The sequence below is a fragment of the Bubalus bubalis genome, chromosome 14 (assembly GCF_019923935.1).
Source record: "Bubalus bubalis isolate 160015118507 breed Murrah chromosome 14, NDDB_SH_1, whole genome shotgun sequence".
NCBI lineage: Eukaryota > Metazoa > Chordata > Mammalia > Artiodactyla > Bovidae > Bubalus > Bubalus bubalis.
Window position 1 is genome coordinate 22,218,879 of NC_059170.1, and position 17,518 is coordinate 22,236,396.

General features: G+C 54.2%; 2 protein-coding genes and 1 non-coding gene across 8 annotated transcripts; 2 read left to right on the forward strand and 1 right to left on the reverse strand.

Annotated features, from left to right (window-relative positions):
* The first annotated feature begins 1,698 nt into the window (after positions 1 to 1,698).
* Positions 1,699 to 12,814, forward strand: LOC102392020 (interferon regulatory factor 4). Of its 5 annotated transcripts, XR_006544459.2 has the most exons (9): positions 1,702 to 2,169; positions 7,791 to 7,980; positions 8,276 to 8,478; positions 9,205 to 9,301; positions 9,421 to 9,486; positions 10,257 to 10,628; positions 11,092 to 11,210; positions 11,444 to 11,620; positions 12,763 to 12,814. XR_006544459.2 is itself a non-coding variant. In XM_044927752.2 (8 exons), exons 1-8 carry the CDS (start codon positions 1,741 to 1,743, stop codon positions 11,552 to 11,554), a joined length of 1,560 nt encoding a protein of 519 aa, XP_044783687.2. In that variant the 5' UTR covers positions 1,699 to 1,740; the 3' UTR covers positions 11,555 to 12,719. The 5 variants fall into 5 exon arrangements, 4 of the variants coding, with proteins under 4 accessions (XP_044783687.2, XP_044783686.2, XP_044783688.2 ...); XM_044927752.2 differs by lacking the exon at positions 12,763 to 12,814 and having other exon boundaries at positions 1,699 to 2,142; positions 11,444 to 12,719; XM_044927751.2 differs by lacking the exon at positions 12,763 to 12,814 and having other exon boundaries at positions 1,703 to 2,169; positions 11,444 to 12,719.
* TRNAC-ACA lies at positions 12,023 to 12,094 on the reverse strand. Its single transcript has one exon. It is a non-coding gene; the product is annotated as a tRNA-Cys (tRNA).
* Positions 12,788 to 15,749, forward strand: FOXS1 (forkhead box S1). 2 transcript variants are annotated; one of them, XM_006064430.3, is made up of 2 exons: positions 12,788 to 12,926; positions 14,561 to 15,749. In XM_006064430.3, exons 1-2 carry the CDS (start codon positions 12,898 to 12,900, stop codon positions 15,486 to 15,488), a joined length of 957 nt encoding a protein of 318 aa, XP_006064492.1. In that variant the 5' UTR covers positions 12,788 to 12,897; the 3' UTR covers positions 15,489 to 15,749. The 2 variants fall into 2 exon arrangements, with proteins under 2 accessions (XP_006064492.1, XP_025119474.1); XM_025263689.3 differs by lacking the exon at positions 12,788 to 12,926 and having other exon boundaries at positions 12,960 to 15,749.
* Positions 15,750 to 17,518: the final 1,769 nt, after the last annotated feature.

Sequence of the window (17,518 nt, forward strand, 5' to 3'; positions counted from 1 at the left end):
GTGCAGGGAGCCTGTGGTCCTCCTGGCTGGTTAGTGGTGCCACCACCCGCAGGGTTCAAAACATCTTCGTGATTCAATTGGTGTCGTGCCCTATTTAAAAGCCTCCACTGCCCTCTGGAGTTCCCTGGTGGCTCAGGGGTGGTGATGCAGGTTGGACCTCTGGGTTGGGAACATCCCCTGGAGGACGGCATGGCAACCCACTCCAATATTCTTGCTAGGAAATTCTTGCTAGGAAGAACCTGGTGGGCTGCAGTCCTTGGGGTCACAAAGAGTCAGACACACTGAAACAACTGAGCACACACAATTATCTCTGTCATCTCTAGGAGAAAACAAAACCCCTTGATAGGATATTCCAGGTCCTTCATGATGCTCCCCGCCCCCCTCATCATTACCTTCACCACACTCTGGCTCAACAACCGCAATAATAATATCACTCATTTATTGAGCACTCTCTGTGGGTCAGGCAATGTGCTGGACACTGGACCTGCATCTCATGGAATCTGCAAGTGGCCCTATGAGGACAGAGAGTGGGGAGCATGAGGAAAGCTCCCTGGCAGGTACACACGAGGGACAGTGCCAGCCTCTGGTCAATGCTGGCCCCCATCTCGCTCAGTGCTGGCTGCAGGGAGGGCTGGTTTCTCCCTCTCAGAGCCTCAGTTTACCCAGGTACACAGCCAGCGTGGAGCAGTCTGAGCTCCTTGACCTTTTTCATATCACAATCCCCCTTTGACAGTTTAATGAAAGATACGTGCGTGCTAAGTCACTTCGGTCATGTCTGACTCTGCGACCCTGTGGGCTGTAGCCTGCCAAGCTGCTCTGCCCATGGGATTCTACAAGCAAGAATACTGGAGTGGGTTGCTGTGCCCTCCTCCAGGGGATCTTCCTGACCCAGGGATTGAACCCTTGTCTCTTACATCTCCTGCATTGGCAGGTGAATTCTTTACCACTAGCGCCACCCAGAAAAAATATAGAGATGAAAAAATTGCATATACTTCTGGTGGGGGTGGGGTGGGGTGGGGGGTTGGTATCACAGACCCCACCAGGAATCTATATAAACTCCAGGTACAGCTGTTGGGAGGCCGTGTGGGACACTGTTTAGGCTCCTGGACTCTGGGGGCAGAGAGTCCCGGATTCAGATACTGGCTCCCCCAGGCACTAACTGGGTGACCTCAGTCTTCTAATGACAAAATCAGTAATTTTACACATCTCACATGCTGTTGAGACATGTGAGCAATTGAGACACTGCAGGAAAGCCAGACCAAGCAAGCATACTGGGGAGTGGTCAGAAGAAGGGGACTCCCAGTATTGAAGGAAATATTTCTCCAAGGGTGGTTCATGGATCACCTGGATCAGAATCCCATGGGGGACTTGTTTAAAATTCACATTCCCTGACTTCTTGCCCAGGAAATCTAATTCTGCAGGTCTAGGTTGGAGGCTGGAAGTGTGCATTTTAAACCAGTCTCTGCCTCCCGGTTTTGCCAGGAGTTAGTTTGGTAGGCACTATGCTTTTCCCACCTCTTCTGTCCTGGTCCTGGAAAGAGACTAAGTTTCCCGGAGGCTGTGAAGAAAGGAAAACAGATGCAGGGATGGAGCAAGGGACACCCTAGGTGCCCGCGGCCCTCCCCCCCTCCACCGCGTCAGGCTCCAGGGACGGGTAGAACCCGGGGCTACTCCACCCTCTACCCTCCAGTGGGTCTTGGCTTCCCACGGTACTTCAGGCTGCCCGCTGTGTGAGGACTGATGCCCTCCAGGCCAGGCGACACAGGGTGGGGCGAAAGGGCCTCCAGGGAGCAGAAAGGAAAGCGAAACTTCCTACCCAGACTTTCGCTTTCGCCGCCTCCGCGCTGTCCAGGTGGCCCCGGAGCGCGATCCTCTGTCGCCCTGGGGTTCGGTCACCCGCGTGCCCCAGACCTAGTCCCCGGAGCACTGCGTTCCCCTATGGCCGGCGACCCCTGGCGGAGGGACGAAGGGAAGGTCTCTGACAGCAGGCGACCCATGGCGGGGGCCGGGGGTCCCCTGCGCCTCCGAGAATGGCTGGTGGCGCAGATCGAGAGCGGGCGCTATGCGGGGCTGCGCTGGGAGGACGCAGGCAAGACCCTCTTCCGCATCCCCTGGAAGCACGCAGCCAAGCAGGGTTACCAGGTGCGGCAGGACGCTGCGCTCTTCAGGGTAAGGGAGTCGGGGCGGGGGTCCCAGGTTTGGTTCCCGGAGGGCTCTGTATGCACACGGTCCCAGCGCCTGGAGCGACCTGATGCGCTGCCACCTCCGGCCACTCGTTCAGTCCTTAACCTCGGCTGTCTCTAGGTTGATGATAATGTTTTCTACATAAGGGAGACCCTCCCCTGGGTGCCTGCTATGTCGCTTCAGTGTGTCCAGCTCTTCAGTGTGTCACCCCATGGACTGTAGCCCACCAGGCCCCTCTGTCCATGGGATTCTCCAGGCAAGAATACTGGAGTGGGTTGTCATGCCCTCCTCCAGGGGATCTTCCCAGACCCAGGGATCAATGCAGGAGTCTCTTATGTCTCCTGCATTGACAGGAGGGCTCTTTACCACTAGCACCACCTGGGAAGCCCACCCTCTTAAAAGAGCATTAGCCAAGTGCTGCATGACTTGCACCATCCTCACCCGCTAGGGTACTTCACCCTCTTCCTGGGGAAATTAGATACCACTGCCATGGGTGGAAATTCCCTCCACTTCCCACCCCTAAACTGTTAACCCCAGCAACTTCGGGACATTTTCTGTGCTTCCCAACCCCAGCCCTTCTCAGGGACCTCCTCCAGGAATGCCTTATCTTTGTTCAGTCACCATTAACTTCCTCCAAACTGTCTCTTTCCCATCAAGGTTTTAACTCAAATCTCTTACATGAGCAATAAGCAAACAGCCACATCCCAGACCACTGCCACCATCCCAAACACCACAGCTACCTCCAGCTCCTGCTTCTCTGGTCTCCCCTCTACTTTCACAGGGTATAAAGCATCTAGAAAGGGGCTTCTGACCATCAACGCCCTCACTCATAACCCCTCAGCTCCTCTTCTCCCCACAGTCTGGCTTCTCTTTCTCCTGCTGATGTCTCTGATTGTCTCTAAGAATGCCATTGCTATCATCTTCTTAGACACCCCCTCTGCCGCCTCAGTTGGTCTACATCTAGTGGTCCCCTTCTCCTCCCTGAAACAGTCTCACTTGGTTCCCAGAATCTCTGTGTGCCCACTCCACTCCAACCCTGACCTGTTCTCCTGCCTTCCGGGCCCCTGCTTCTCAGCCTCCATCCCCTCGCCTCCTTTTTCGGTGTTCGCAGCACTCCCTCCTGGGCCTCCCTCCTGGTGTCCCACTCTCCTTACACAGCCTCAGCATGGAGCCCAGTGTTTCCCAGCCTCCCCTCCAAGCCCCAAGCCTGCTAGTCTAGCACTCCCAGATCTCTCAAACTCAGCACCTCCTCGGTACCACACTTGTCAGCTCCCCGCTGCAAAATTGCTTTTCAAAATGGGAGATAGCATCACCCGCCACCCAGACCGCAGAGCCAGGCACCTGAACCCTGGCTGCTCCCCTCTCTTCCAATCTCATTCTAACCCATTACCAAGGTGTTTGGCTCTTCCTCCAGAACCGCTCTTTCAGCCATCTACTTGGATCCATTCCCACCATCTCTCACCAGGACAACTGAGTGCCCTGCTTTCCCGTCCCTTGGCTCTCCCCTCTGTCCTCCAGAGGGATCCCTCTAAATGTAAATCTTGCCTCTGCACACCCCTCCTCAGATTCCTTCCATGGCTCCCTGTTGCTCCTGTAATTAAGTCACAACTCCTTCCCAGGACCTCAAAGCCCTGCACGAACTGCTCCTTTCTGGCCTCTGTCCATCTCTCCCCACTCCCTCCCCAACTTCAGACCCAGCCAGATAGTTCTTTCACTTTCCAAATGGTTCCTGTGTCTCTCACTGGGAGACCTTTGTACATTCCGTTCCCCCTGCCTGGAACACCCTCTCCACCTTTACCGGCCAACTCCCATCATGCTCAGCATAAACATCCCCTACTGAAGACAAGCCTCCCCTGATGTATTCACTTGTTTAAAGCATTGAGGAAGCTCTCAGTGCTTGTCCAAGTCAGTCCTGATCCCTTCTGCTTCCTCCATTGAACAACTTTCCCTATGAATTACAAGTGCCTTGTATGATTCTGCCTCCTCCAGCTGCCCATGGGTTGTGACCCCGAGCGCAGTGCCCGGCTCACGGAAGGAACTCATTAAGTGTCGAACAGGTGGTTACCTGGCCTGTACCTTAAGGCTGTGTGCTGTTCAGAAGTGAGAGATTCTGTGGACTAGCCCTTCCTGTCCCTCTTTGGGGGTGCTTTGATCTATCCTTCAACCCACTAGTGACACACACATGTGACCCCCTGGCTTCACGCCCTCCCGGTACCTCAAAGCCCACAGGATAATGCTTGGCCTTCAAAATCCAGCTTCAGTCTGTCTTCTTCCTTAATTCCTCTTTCCCTTTCCCCCAACACATGCAGTAGATCCTCATTCTTCACAGATAGCATATTGACAAATTCTCTTACTTGCTGAAATTATGTATAATCCCTTGATTGATATTCAAGGCACTTTTGCAGTCATTCACAGAATGAAAAAACAAAAAACAAAAAACTGGGTCACCAGTATGCACATTTCCAGCGGAAGCTTAACAAGGTGACAGCCGTAGTTTCAGCTCTTCTACTGTCCTTTCACAGGTATCCTTTCCCAGACAATCTTAGTGCCACATTTTTGATACTTTTTGTGCTTTCTGTTGGTGATTTCACTGTCTAAAATGACCCCCAAGCCCACACAGTGCTGAAGCTTTGTTAGGACTCCTGAGCACAGGAAGGCTGTGATATGACTTTCGGAGAAAATACCTGTATAAGGTAAGTTCCTTTCAGATGTGAGTTATAGTGGTGTTGGCCATAAGTTCACTGTTAATGAATCAACAGTTTATATTCAATAAGGTGTCCTTCAACAGAAACACACATAAAACAAGGTTATGTATTGACTAGTTGATAAACAGGATGTATTGACCAGTTGATGTACCAGAGGCTGACAAGGACTTAGCCTTGTATTTCCTTTAGGAGCGATAGTTCAGTGTTCCCTTACTCAGTGTTTCTGTAAATTTTAGGAAACACAACTACCATGAGTAATGAGAATCAACTGTATACACACCCTCACATACACACATCAGCTCGTCATACCAGGCTGCTCACTGTCCTCTGCGTGCTTCATGCCACGCTTTTGCTCAAGCTGTTACCCTGCCAGGAATATCACTTCACCTGGCAATTTCCTACTCATCCTTTAAGGCCAAATTCAGTCCATCCCACAAATATTTACTGAGCATCTCTTGTGTGCCAAGCGCCACTCTGTGTGCTTGGGGGGGGCACAGCAATGTTCCCAAAGATCCCTCTCTCAGCTTGGTGATAGCTCCCCGAGCCTCCAGCCCAGGTTACCTTTGAGTTAGAGCATCATGAATATAATGAACACGTTCTGCAGTAAACAAGCACGGACTGTGTGCCAGCTGCTGTGCTAAGCGTCTTACCCAGACCACTCAGCTTACACCTGCCACAACCACGTGAGGTTAGGTATTATTAGCACAGTTTACAGACCGCAAAATCAAGCCTTAAAGGTCTCACCACTGGCAAGAGACACCAACATGGGAAGTGCGGCTTTTGTCTGGTGTCCCACTAAGCCTGGGATCTCCAAGAGCAATGACTGAGTGTGATTTATCAGTTAAATAACCCCCCACCCCCGTCCACCACTGATTGCTGAATGTGATCAATTCGAGCAAGACATCTCTTGTCTTCCCCTTTGACTTCTCTGCTCCACACTGGCCTTCCTTGAAATCTAGCTCACCCCCATGACCTTTGCCCTTGCTGTTCTTTCTACCTAGATCAGCCTTCCCCTAGTTCTTTGTCAGACTCCTTCCTTCTTTTCAATCAGGCTTCAGCCCAAATGCTGCTTCCTCCAAGAGGCCTTTTCTGATAACCCTCTCTAAAGCAGTCCCTCCTATTTTTTATTTATTTAGTCCCTCTACCATAACAGTCGGGCTCCCAAGTGCCAAGTAGGAGACAGGTTCAGTCCCTGAGTCAGGAAGATCCTCTGGAGAAGGAAATGGCAACCCACTCTAGTATTCTTGCCTGGGGAGTCTCATAGACAGAGGAGCCTGGTGGGCTACAGTGCATGGGGTCGCAAGAGTCAGACACGACTGAGCCACTGAACAGCAAACAACAACCATAACAGTCATTCTAATGTGTTTAATGAGTATCTTTGGTTTATATGTGTTCTTGCAAAGTGGGCATTGCTGTTTGGTGTGTGTCCTTACGTACATCATCTTGTGTTGTAGGTCTCATTCTGTATCTTACTTTGATTTCACTCAGGGTCAGCTCTGAAGATCCATTCTTATTCTCTGTCCATCTAATTTATTTCTAGATGCTGTACAGACTCTACAGTGGGTATCTATTACACACACACACACACAAACACACACCCATCTACTTCCCCAGGGATGGACACAAATTTGCTTTCTGGACCACAAATAACTCTGCAGTGAATCTGGTCCCCTCATGAGCTTCTGTGAGAATTCCTTGGGAACTGAAATTTCTGGTCACAGGCTATGCTTATACTTAACTGGACTAGGCATGCCTGAGTACCCTCCAGAAACTCTGCCCCCATTCCACTAACAGTGTCCACATCCCAACCAACTCCTGGCTTAGCCAACTGGCTAAATTTTGTAAGCTTAGAGGTGATATCTCATACTTTTATCTGCACTTCTGTGGCACTAATGAGTCACAACATCTCCTATGCTCATGGGCTACTGGTTTCCTCTTCTGTAAACCACCCATTGGTGTTCTTTGATAAGATTTTTTTTTTCTTTCGGGGTTGTTCTCTGTTTCTTCTTGATTTGCAGGAGTTCCCATATGTTCTAGATCTTATCCCCTTGCTGATTCAGACTTTGCAAATTTTTTGCCTTATGGTTCATGCCCTCAAAATTTTGTTTATGAAACATTATCTGCCCCCTAGAAGATTTCTTCCTACATAATCTCCTATTAGGTTTATGGTTTCACCTTACTTTTGTTTTTTTGGTCATCTGGAGTCCACTTTGTATGGTACAGTAGGTGCAGATTTTATTTATGGCTCTCCAGGTAGCAGGTCCAGAGAAGGCAATGGCATCCCACTCCAGTACTCTTGCCTGGAAAATCCCATGGATGGAGGAGCCTGGTGGGCTGCAGTCCATGGGGTCGCTAAGAGTTGGACACGACTGAGCAACTTCACTTTCACTTTTCACTTTCATGCATTGGAAAAGGAAATGGCAACCCACTCCAGTGTTCTTGCCTGGAGAATCCCAGGGACGGGGGAGCCTGGTGGGCTGCCATCTATGGGGTCGCACAGAGTCGGACACGACTGAAGTGACTTAGCAGCAGCAGCAGCAGCTAGCAGATCACTGCCATCATTTTTTGTCCCGTTGTATTATTTATTTTTTTATTTCTCACAATCCATAATTTGGAATATAATTATTTCTTTTCAGCTGTTTGCAGCTGCCTTCTCCCGTTAGACTTGCATTCCTTGAGAACAGGGATGTCTGTCTTGCTTCCCCCTTCAGTCTATAATTTGAGCTTGCTCAAGGAGCAGGAGCTCAAGAAATAAGTGTTGGATGGAGGGAGGGAGGAACAGAGGAGCCTAGGGGCAGAGAAAGAGAGAGAAGGGTGGAGCCAAGGCAGTCCTCATCCCTTTGCATGGCACCAGCCCTGTCTCCCAGGTCATTCCTCCCCTATTCCCCTGCTTATCCTCAGGCCTGGGCCATATACAAGGGCAAGCACCTAGAAGGCATTGACAAGGAGGATCCCTCTACCTGGAAGACACGGCTCCGCTGTGCCCTCAACAAGAGTGCTGACTTCTGTGAAGTACCTGAGCGCAGCCAGCTGGACATCTCCAACCCCTACAAGGTCTACCGGCTCCTGTCTGATGGTGCCCACGACCCAGGTACCATACTGCCCCCTGGAGGTAGAAGCTTAGAATGGCTCTCTAGGCAATAAGGACTCCACCTTGCCCATCTGGAAAATGGGAAAGAGTGAACTTACTGAGCTTAAAATCATGGGCTGGTAAACACAGAAGGATGCTTACAGTTTACCTCCCCATTCCAAAAGGAGGAAACTGAGGCCCAGAGAGAGGCGGGCCTTGCCTGAGATCATGCAGTGAGCTGGGATCATCTCAGACAAGGTCGAAGGGATTCACCTTGGGGCCCAGGAAACCACAGACTATTTCTTGTGCCATCCAGTTACCAGGGCTTGTGCTCCCAGTAAAGAGGACGGCATTCTTCAGAGCCAGCAGAAGCCCCCTGGAGGAGTGGCAGAGCCAGCCTGCAGGAACGAAGAGCAGGTCAATGTCCTTGTAGCCCCTGCAGCCTTGCCAACCCAGTCACCTCGTGCCCGTGCCACCCCTGCTACAATCTCCAGTGCATCACCTCATCCTCTCCATCAGGTCTTGGCCATCGTTGTCCCCATCCCTCGATCAGCTCTGCTTCCTGCCTCTACTCCATCTCTGCTGTCACTTTCAGTTCCTTCATTCTATTCTCCTTAACTCCACCGTCTCTGTCCCATTGTCTCCATCACCTTTACCTCCATCCCTCATGTACATCAATCCTATTTTCTCCCATTTCACCCCCTCTCCCCTGTTATCACTGGGTCTATCAGTATGTCCCCACTCATGCCACCAAATCTAGTTCCATCATTGTATTCCCTTCACCTTCATCACTTCTAGCTCTCTATCATCTCCCATCATCTCTGTCTCCATCATTGTCTGCATCACTCTTACTCCACCCCGACACATCTCCTCCTTCATCTATGGTCCATTGCTCCATCCCCATCACCCTATTAGCCTGGTTCATTCCACTGTCCCCAGTGCCCCATTCCATCCATCGCTCTGTCCCCCCCATCTCTGTCAATCCATCTCCTAATTCACTCCTAGCACTTCTCTCCCTACCACAATGAATTTCATCTCTGACCCCATTATCTCCAAAAACCCCATCAACTCTCTTTACCTCTGTGGGGAAAGAGTCTTCAGCTCTGAAACCTCAAAGTCCCTATTAACCCCAGCTGCCCTCCATTCTGCCCAGACCTCCATCTGCCCCAGTGCAGACTGTCTGGGAACTCCTGTGGCCCACAGGTCTCATCTCCTACCCTTACCACCCTTCCTCCCAATGCTCAGGATGTATCCGGATTAGTCACAGAGGATAAAGACAAGGAGCAGCCCTCCAGGCTAGCCCAGCAGGACTTCCTGCTCCCAAGCCCTTTGGCTGACCACAGTAAGGACTGGGTCTCCTCACCCAACCCTGCCCCCTCCCTGGCCTCTTCTGTGACCTTGATGTAGGGGTAAAGGCACCCAGGGTGAGACAATGCCTTATTGCTTCCTCTCCTTCCCCAGGCTACCAGGCACAGAATCCCGTCCACCCCTGGAGCCCTTTGCCCTCTGAGGATTTCAGCAACCCTGGTAAGGAACTGGAAGGCCCTCTCCTCTGACCACTGTGCAGAACTGAGGAGGGCCCAAGATTGAAGCCAAATAGCCTCTGTCTCCCACCCAAAGCACCTATGCAGACTCCAGATAACAAGAGCGAACATTTGTTGAGGGCTTAGCTTATGCCAGGCATCCTTCTAAGTCTCCCCACAGCTCTGTGAGATAGATACTGCCATTCCTGGCATTTTACAGATGCAGAAGCCAGACACAGAGATTAAGAACCCTGCCCAAGGCCACACAGTAAACTTGGGAAAGTTACTAAGAGGCCACAGTTCCCAAGTGGCAGTGAGAGATTAGAATCCAAGGGCCTGGCTACAGAGCCCACAGCCCTAACCACTGAGCATACTGCTAACTGGAGGCTGCTGTTTTGTTGTGGTTGCTATTATTATTATGTCTTCCAGCACTAAAATCCTTGCTGGGAAAAAGCTCCTAGAATTCCAAAAACTGGGGCTTGGAGGGCAGCAGTATCACGCCCCCATTGTACTGATGGCCCCAAACTCTGATTTCGAAGCTCAGCTACCAGTTCCATCCTGGTAGTTCGAAGTATGTATCCGTTGTTATACTGGAAGCTGCAGTTATATACTACCACCACTACTACTGCTAGAATTATTATCACTTAACGGGAGAGAGTGTCAAAAATTCCTGAGGTGGGGGCCGGGAGGACCGCTGGGTCCCCTGCCCGGTTGTGTGGATGGAGGGGGAGCCAGCGCCGCCAACGCCAGGCGCGCCCGCTCCCTTTCCCGCAGATTGCTGGCTGCATGTGCGCCTTTTCTACCGCGCGGAGCTGGTGCGCGAAGCCACAGCGCCGGCGGCCGAGGGCTGCAGCCTGAGCCCGCGCGCGGCCACCGCGGCCGCCGAACGACTGCTGGGGCCGCCGCCGAGGGTCGCGCAGGTTCGCTTCCCGGAGCCGCCGGCCAGCGCCCACGTGCTGCGGCGCCTGCTGCCCCACCTGGAGCGCGGCGTGCTGCTGTGGGTGGCGCCCGAGGGCGTCTTCGCCAAGCGCCTCTGCCAGGGCCGCGTGTACTGGCGCGGCCCGCTTGCCCCGCACCGCGCTCAGCCCAACAAACTGGAGCGCGAGCGCACCTGCCAGCTGCTCGACACGCGCCGCTTCCTCGCGGGTAAGAGCGCGACAGCCGGGCCACGGGTTTGAGAATTCTGGGCCTGGGATGGGCCTGGAAACAAAGGACATGACACAGAAACACCGGGAGTGGAAACGAATAGGGACATGAGCCTGTAGGAGGTGGAGGTGTAGGCTTCTGGCGGGCTTGGGACGCTGGGTGTGGGACAGAAGCCTAGGACTTGGGCACGTGTTGTCTTAGGGCATTAAGCATAAGGTGGGCATTGGGGCACTGGGCACAAGATAGGCATAGGTGAGTGGCAGTGGGCATGATAGTGAGCCTAGGGCACAAGGCACAGAGCCTGAGAATTAGAAGTGAGACATGAGACAGGCATAGGGATGTGGAAGTGGGCCTGGGCACGTGGGGGATGTGGATTTACAGGACATGGTCAGGGGATATGAGCACAAGGTGGGCATCAGATGGGATCCCCCCACCCCAGACCCCACCATCTTGGTGCCCATAGAACTGCGAGCACACCTACAGGATGGTCGCCCGGAGCCTGAATACCAGATCCGGCTGTGCTTTGGCGAGGAGTACCCGGGGCCCCCGGACCAGCCCGAGGAGCGGCTCATTATGGCCCATGTGAGTCACTTTCCACTCCAGTGGAGAACGAGCCCCCACCCAGGCCCTCTAAATAGCCTCTCACTGCTCCCTCCAGTCCCAGCTCTGCCCCTGACCTGCCATATGACCTCTGATCTGGAAGACCTCCTGTGTGAAAATGCATGTGGAAATGGGTTGTCACTCCCCGCCCCCCAACAAAGTGGGTGGGTAAGGAGAAGGTTGGCTCATTCCTCCACCTCACTCCCACCCCGCAGGTGGAGCCAGTCTTCGCCAGGGAGCTCCTCCTGCACTCGAAGATCCACGGCCAGGTGCCAGGGTGGCAGGTTCCCAGCCTAGCATCCCCGACAGCATCAATCACCTGCTGACACAGCTGAGTCAGCCCTAAGCGGCTTCTTCCTCCTACCATACCCACTAAAGCAACTCCCCACAGGGTATAGATCCCACCCTAGTCCTGCACCAACTGAGCCAGGGGATTTAAGATAGGTTGGGACAGTGGAAGCCAGTCATGGCCTTCAACCACTCAGCCACCAAGCTGGAGCCTGGGAACCAGGCGCAGAGATAGACAGCTGGACCTGAGGCATCAGGCTTGGAAATCAAACTCAATCTTGAGGCTCCAGAAATAACAATTAGGACAGAAACAAGGCTTGATCTTTTTGTTAAGAGTCAAACATGCCTACACTGGTTTACCTAAAAGTGAAAAGTGAAAGTGAAATCGCTCAGTCGTGTCCGACTCTTTGCGACCCCATGGACTGTTGCCTACCAGGCTCCTCTGTCCACGGGATTTTCCAGGCAAGAATACTAGAGTGGGTTGCCATTTCCTTCTCCAGGAGATCTTCCCAACCCAGGGATTGAACCCGGGTCTCCTGCATTGTAGGCAGACGCTTTACCATCTGAGCCACCAGGGAAGTACCTAAAGTGGACTCTAACGGCACTTGATCCATTATAAAGTTTGCTTAAAGCTGAGTTTACTGGGAGTTCCCTGGTGCTCCAGTGGTTAGGACTCTGCACTTCCACTGCTGGGGGCCCAGGTTGGAGGGATCCCTTGTCGGGGAACGAAGATCTTGCAAGCCCCACAGCCTGGCCAAAAAAAGGAGCAGGGGCTGAGTTTACTAATAATTAGACCCTCGGTATGGTTTAGACTGAAGCCCAACCAGTAACAGAACTGTCCCACTTCTGAGGGGTTCTGAGTTTCCAGACCCTCCTTCCACCTGTCACAAGTCTCTTTTCTTTGGAGGGGGTAAGAAGTAGTGGGGGTCGGGGCTCCCAAAACAGAGGACTTGACCTGAACCTGGGGCTTTGAATGCTAACCACTAGACCGCCACCTGTAGATACTGACTTTGGAGAAACCGAGGCAGGCCTAGGATAGGAACCTAAGTGGGAGCCAGGAGTCCATCCCATCCCCAAGCCCCACCAATTTTTGCAAAATGTGAGTTGTAGGGAGTCTGTGAGAATGGTGGAGGGAGGGAACCCCCTCCACCATGAAGGCAGTGACCCTGCCTTGTCAGTAAAGTCACTGTTTTCTACCCCAGATATCAGACCTTTTACCTTTTCTGATTTCTGACTTTATTTATAGGAGTTCTCTTACAGATGGCAATGTAATAAATTTTTCAGTGATATATAAATAAGCCACTTTTACAGAGGAGAAACTGTGTGACTCCGCAAAGGACAGAAGTCAGTCAAATCACTGTTTTTAAAATTCATTCAACAAATGTTTATTGAGCACCTACTCTGTTTCAGGTAAATGCTGCACACTGGGGATAGAGCAAACCATGGTCCCTATTCCCTTGGGGGTCACAAACCTGTTTTCCAGTGGTGGCCTGGTAACTGTCCTCTACCCCTGCCCCTCACAGGAGTAGTATATTAAGGAGTTCCAGACTTCTGAGTTGAAATCACAGCTTTGGTCTCTCACTAGCTGTGCCACCTCAGGCAAGTGACTTAACTTCTCTGAGCCTCAGATTCCTCATCTACTCAAAAGAACCTCTGAGGGCCTCTGGAGCAGAGTTGGTCTGAGAAGTAACTGTCGAGAGGGGAGGGGAGCTGGCCTGGCATGTCAGTGGCGCACAGGAGGTGCCAGCTGACTTGGTTGCTTGGGGCTGGGAGAGCACGGTGGAGGTTGCTTCATCCTTCACAAGCCTTGACTGTCCTGGGCTTCACTGTACCCCCAGCCTAAGGCTGCAGCTATCAGAGAAACTCAGCTCAAGGTGACAGTCCTTGTCATGCCCAAACCCTTACTCGGTGCCAGGCTCTAAAAGGGCACTGGATTCCGTGTAAGCTTTGCCACCGCCTGGACAACTGCAGAGTCATCAGCTCCATTTTAGAGATGGAAAACTGAGGCTCTGCCAGAGAATTGGTTGAGAGCCTCCTGGAAGGGGGATGTCTCTGGCCTGAGGTCTGTCCTCCCCATGCTAGTCACTAGAGGGCGCCAGCGCCCAGCAGGCCGGGTTTGGGCTGGCTCTCATGACCACCCCAGGTGCCCACCTCTTGCAGACCCCAGTGCTAGAAGGGCAGGGAACAGTGTGACCCCGAGTGCTCTGCACTGCGGGGAGGAGAAAGAGAATCACGGGCCTGGGAGGAGGAGGAAAGGAGAAAGAGGAAACCAGAGGTGGGGATTCAAGAGGCCCTGAGGCTCTTCTCACAAAGCTCCCTGTGCTTGAGCTCACAGATCCTACCTCTCCTCTCTCCTGAGAGAGTGTGTGTGTGTGTGTCTCCCTCGTCCTATCTTTGTGGGTTTCTTTCTTTCTCTTGTTCAGTGATTCTTTTTCTGTGCTCTGTGCACGTGCGCACGTGTATGGGGCTGGCTCTCAGTGTCTCCCTTTTTGCTGTCTATTTGCTGTCTCTTGCCTCTGCCTCTGTCTCCTGTGTGTTCCTGTCTCCCTATTATGTCCCCACCTCTCTTCGTCTCTGTCCTGCCTTTCTTCATTCTCTCTCTCTATCTCTGCCTTGATCTCTTTTTGTTTCTGTCTCTGTCTCACCCAGTTGCACATCCCGTCCGTCCTCAACCACCACCACCAGGCAGCACATGTGGGCTGAGGGTCTCAGTCCCTTCCCTCCCATGTCTCCTCACCCTGGGCAGCTGCTCACAGCTTCCCAATCCTGGCCCCTCCTGCCCGCCCCTCTTGGGCCTGGGGGGAGGGGAGCGCGGGAGGAAGGGAGGGCAGCCTGGCGGGCCCACCCCTTTTTGCCTTTCCAGGCTGGGAGGCTGGGCCAGTGGGCCTTTTAACCAGCCTGGGCAGGCTGTGCCGGACACCAGCCCTGGACACCGTGCCTGGCCTCTGCGGTTCCGGCAGCCCGGCCAGCCCGGCCAGCATGCAACAGCCGCCCCCGCCCGGGCCCCTGGCCCCTGCGGCCGAGCCAACCAAGCCTCCTTACAGCTACATCGCCCTGATCGCCATGGCCATCCAGAACTCTCCAGGGCAGCGGGCCACACTCAGCGGCATCTACCGCTACATCATGGGCCGCTTCGCCTTCTACCGCCACAACCGGCCGGGATGGCAGAACAGTATCCGCCACAACCTGTCACTCAACGAATGCTTTGTCAAGGTGCCCCGCGATGACCGCAAGCCGGGCAAGGGCAGCTACTGGACGCTGGACCCCGACTGCCATGACATGTTTGAGCATGGCAGCTTTCTGCGCCGCCGGCGGCGCTTCACCCGACGGGCAGGTGCTGAGGGCGCCAAGGGCCCCACCAAAGCGCGCCGTGGACCCCTCCGAGCCACCAGCCAGGACCCAGGAGCCCCCAACGTCGCAGCTAGCAGACAGTGCCCGTTCCCGCCGGAGCCACTGGAACCCAAGGGCCTAAGCTATGGGGGTCTGGTGGGGGCCTTGCCAGCCAGCATGTGCCCGGCCACCACCGATGCCAGGCCTCAGACACCCTCAGAGGCCAAGGAGATGCCCACGCCCAAGGCTGCAGGCCCAGGGGAGCTCCCTGTGGCCACCTCGTCTTCCTCGTGCCCTGCTTTTGGCTTTCCCACCAGCTTCTCTGAGGCTGAGGGGTTTAGCAAGGCTCCTGCACCCATCTTGACCCCCGAGGCCACCATCGGGAGCAGCTACCAGTGCCGGCTGCAGGCGCTGAATTTCTGCATGGGGACTGACCCAGGACTGGAGCACCTCTTGGCCTCAGCAGCCCCCTCCCCTGCACCATCCACCCCTCCAGCCTCCCTCCGGGCCCCGCTGCCCCTGCCAGCTGACCCCAAGGAACCCTGGGTTGCAGGCAGCTTCCCTGTCCAGGGAAGCTCCAGCTACCCACTGGGGCTGACCCCCTGCCTGTACCGGACGCCAGGAATGTTCTTCTTTGAGTGAAGGCCAGCCAGCCTCAGGCCGTCCCTGCATAGCCCCTGCCAACTACGCCCTCCAGGTTGAGGCTGACTCTGAGATCTGGGGAGCTCTCAAAGGATGCGGGCCTGGCAAGCCCACGACAGCTGGGACAGGAAGCCAAGATTGCAGCGGTGAACACTCAGCCAGCCCTAGGGCCTCTGGACAGACTTGGGGGTGAGGGGAAGCAGGGCCCCCTGGGGATTTACTCTGTGGCTCTCAGGGCCAATAAAGCCAGTGTGATGATGAGGGTCAGTCTGCTGGATGGTTGGCAGCTGAATACCAGGACGCCTGGTTCCATGTGGAGTGGGTGTGGTTGTGGGGTTGAATGGCAGGGGCAGGGGACCCCGGATAGAAATGTCCCACATGAGGCTCTCTACTGCTGGGGACTTTCTCAGGGGGTTTCCCAGGAAGGCAGAGGAAAGGGGAGCAGGGAGTGGGAGAGAGAGAGAGGAGGGATGTAATCAGGAGAGATGCCCAGCAGGGTTGGGGCTGGGCGGCACTGAGTGGCTGACCCTCCAGCCCCAAAGTCTGTAACTTGGCTCCCTCATGATGAGCAGCCACAATACCTGTGACCATTTGTGGTCTTTATACTGTCCTGGGCTCATATATATCTTCTCATATATATCTATCTATCTGTGTGGTACAGAATGTTATCCCCATTTTACAGTGGTGGAAACTTGAGGCCTAAAGAATTCGGGGCTCACTAGCTCTGGCTCCAAATGGAAAATGAGTGGCAGAGAAGAAATCCAAACCAGGTCTGTGTGGTTCTACCTGCCCCTCCCCCCCCACCCCACAACCAATCCTAACTTGCAGTTTGAGTGAGGCTGCAGGGTGGCACATAGGGTGACCCCCTCAGAGGGAGGGGGGCATTTTATGAAGCCTGGCGTGCCAGGTCTAAAAAGCCACCCCTCACCCCTAACACAGGCAGGGAGCCCAAGGCTCAAAAGGCAGGCACACTTCCCTTGTCTGGATTTCCCATGTGACTGGGAGACCTCCCTGAGCCAACAGCTCTCTGAAGTCTCCTGGTGTCTCTTTAAGAAAACATTTCCCTCTTGGTGGGAGGGGGTGGCTATCCAGGGTACAGCTCAGAAGAGACTGAGCCCTGACCTTTGACCTTCTTCAGCTGCCCCCTTGGGTGGAAGCAGGAGAAGTGGGTATATTCATGTCCCCCATCAGAGGAACAGACTTAGGGACCTGAAACCTCACTGTTCCCACACCCTCCAACACCAGGCTTGCTGAAGCAGATGCCTTTCTTCTGGGACCTCAGTCCCCTGTCTGGATCATGGGTGTAGGGAGAGAAGACAGGAGCCAAGGATTCTTTGCTGGAGGCTCTTGGGTCCCACAAAATGATACCCAGGAGGCTAGAGACCCCTTCATCAGGCAGGCAGCCCAGTTCCCTCCAGAAACCCCCCTCTTGGGCAGGCGGCCACGCTGGCTTCAGTCTCTGCGGCTCCCTCCTCCCTCAGCCAGTCCCCTGAGGCCTGGGAGGAAGCGAGCCCGGCTGGACGGCCCCAGCTGTCTGGTTCCCACAGACTCCAGAGCTGGGGTGGAGGGGGGACCTGCAGGGTGGGGGGCTCCGTGGGGCCAGAAGGGGGTGGAAAAATGCCTGGCCAGTATGAGGACCCTCCCCACCGTGTGTGCTGGGCCCCAGCCTGGAACCCATGGAGCAGTAGGGGGACGTCCCGTCCCATTCGGGCGGCCTTGTGGCCCAAAGGGGACAGGATGGAGCCCACGAGTGCAGGGCAGGGCGAGGAGAGGTTCACACCGCGGGGTGTGCCTGTGTGGGTCAGTATGACTCAGGGTGTGTGTGTGAGAGAGAGGAGACAGAGAGATGCTCAGAGACAGGGATAGATTCAGGGCGCGGGGGTCCTATCTCAGCTGGATCAGAGAAAGACGCCGCTGCCGGGCGCTGTTCCCTGTGGTGCATTCCTGTGGAGACCTGGTGACCCCAGTCCCTTCCCAGCCTGTGTCCTGGAGCTAGTAGGAGGATGGGGAGGCCGGCCCAATGGGAGGAG

Coding starts and splice junctions, on each gene's coding strand:
- LOC102392020 (XM_044927751.2), top strand. CDS start 1,741: ATGCCCTCCAGGCCAGGCGACACAGGGTGGGGCGAAAGGGCCTCCAGG. Junction 8,479..9,204: donor CACCTCATCCTCTCCATCAG/GTCTTGGCCATC, acceptor CCCAATGCTCAG/GATGTATCCGGATTAGTCAC. Junction 9,302..9,420: donor AAGCCCTTTGGCTGACCACA/GTAAGGACTGGG, acceptor CTCCTTCCCCAG/GCTACCAGGCACAGAATCCC.
- FOXS1 (XM_025263689.3), top strand. CDS start 14,496: ATGCAACAGCCGCCCCCGCCCGGGCCCCTGGCCCCTGCGGCCGAGCCA.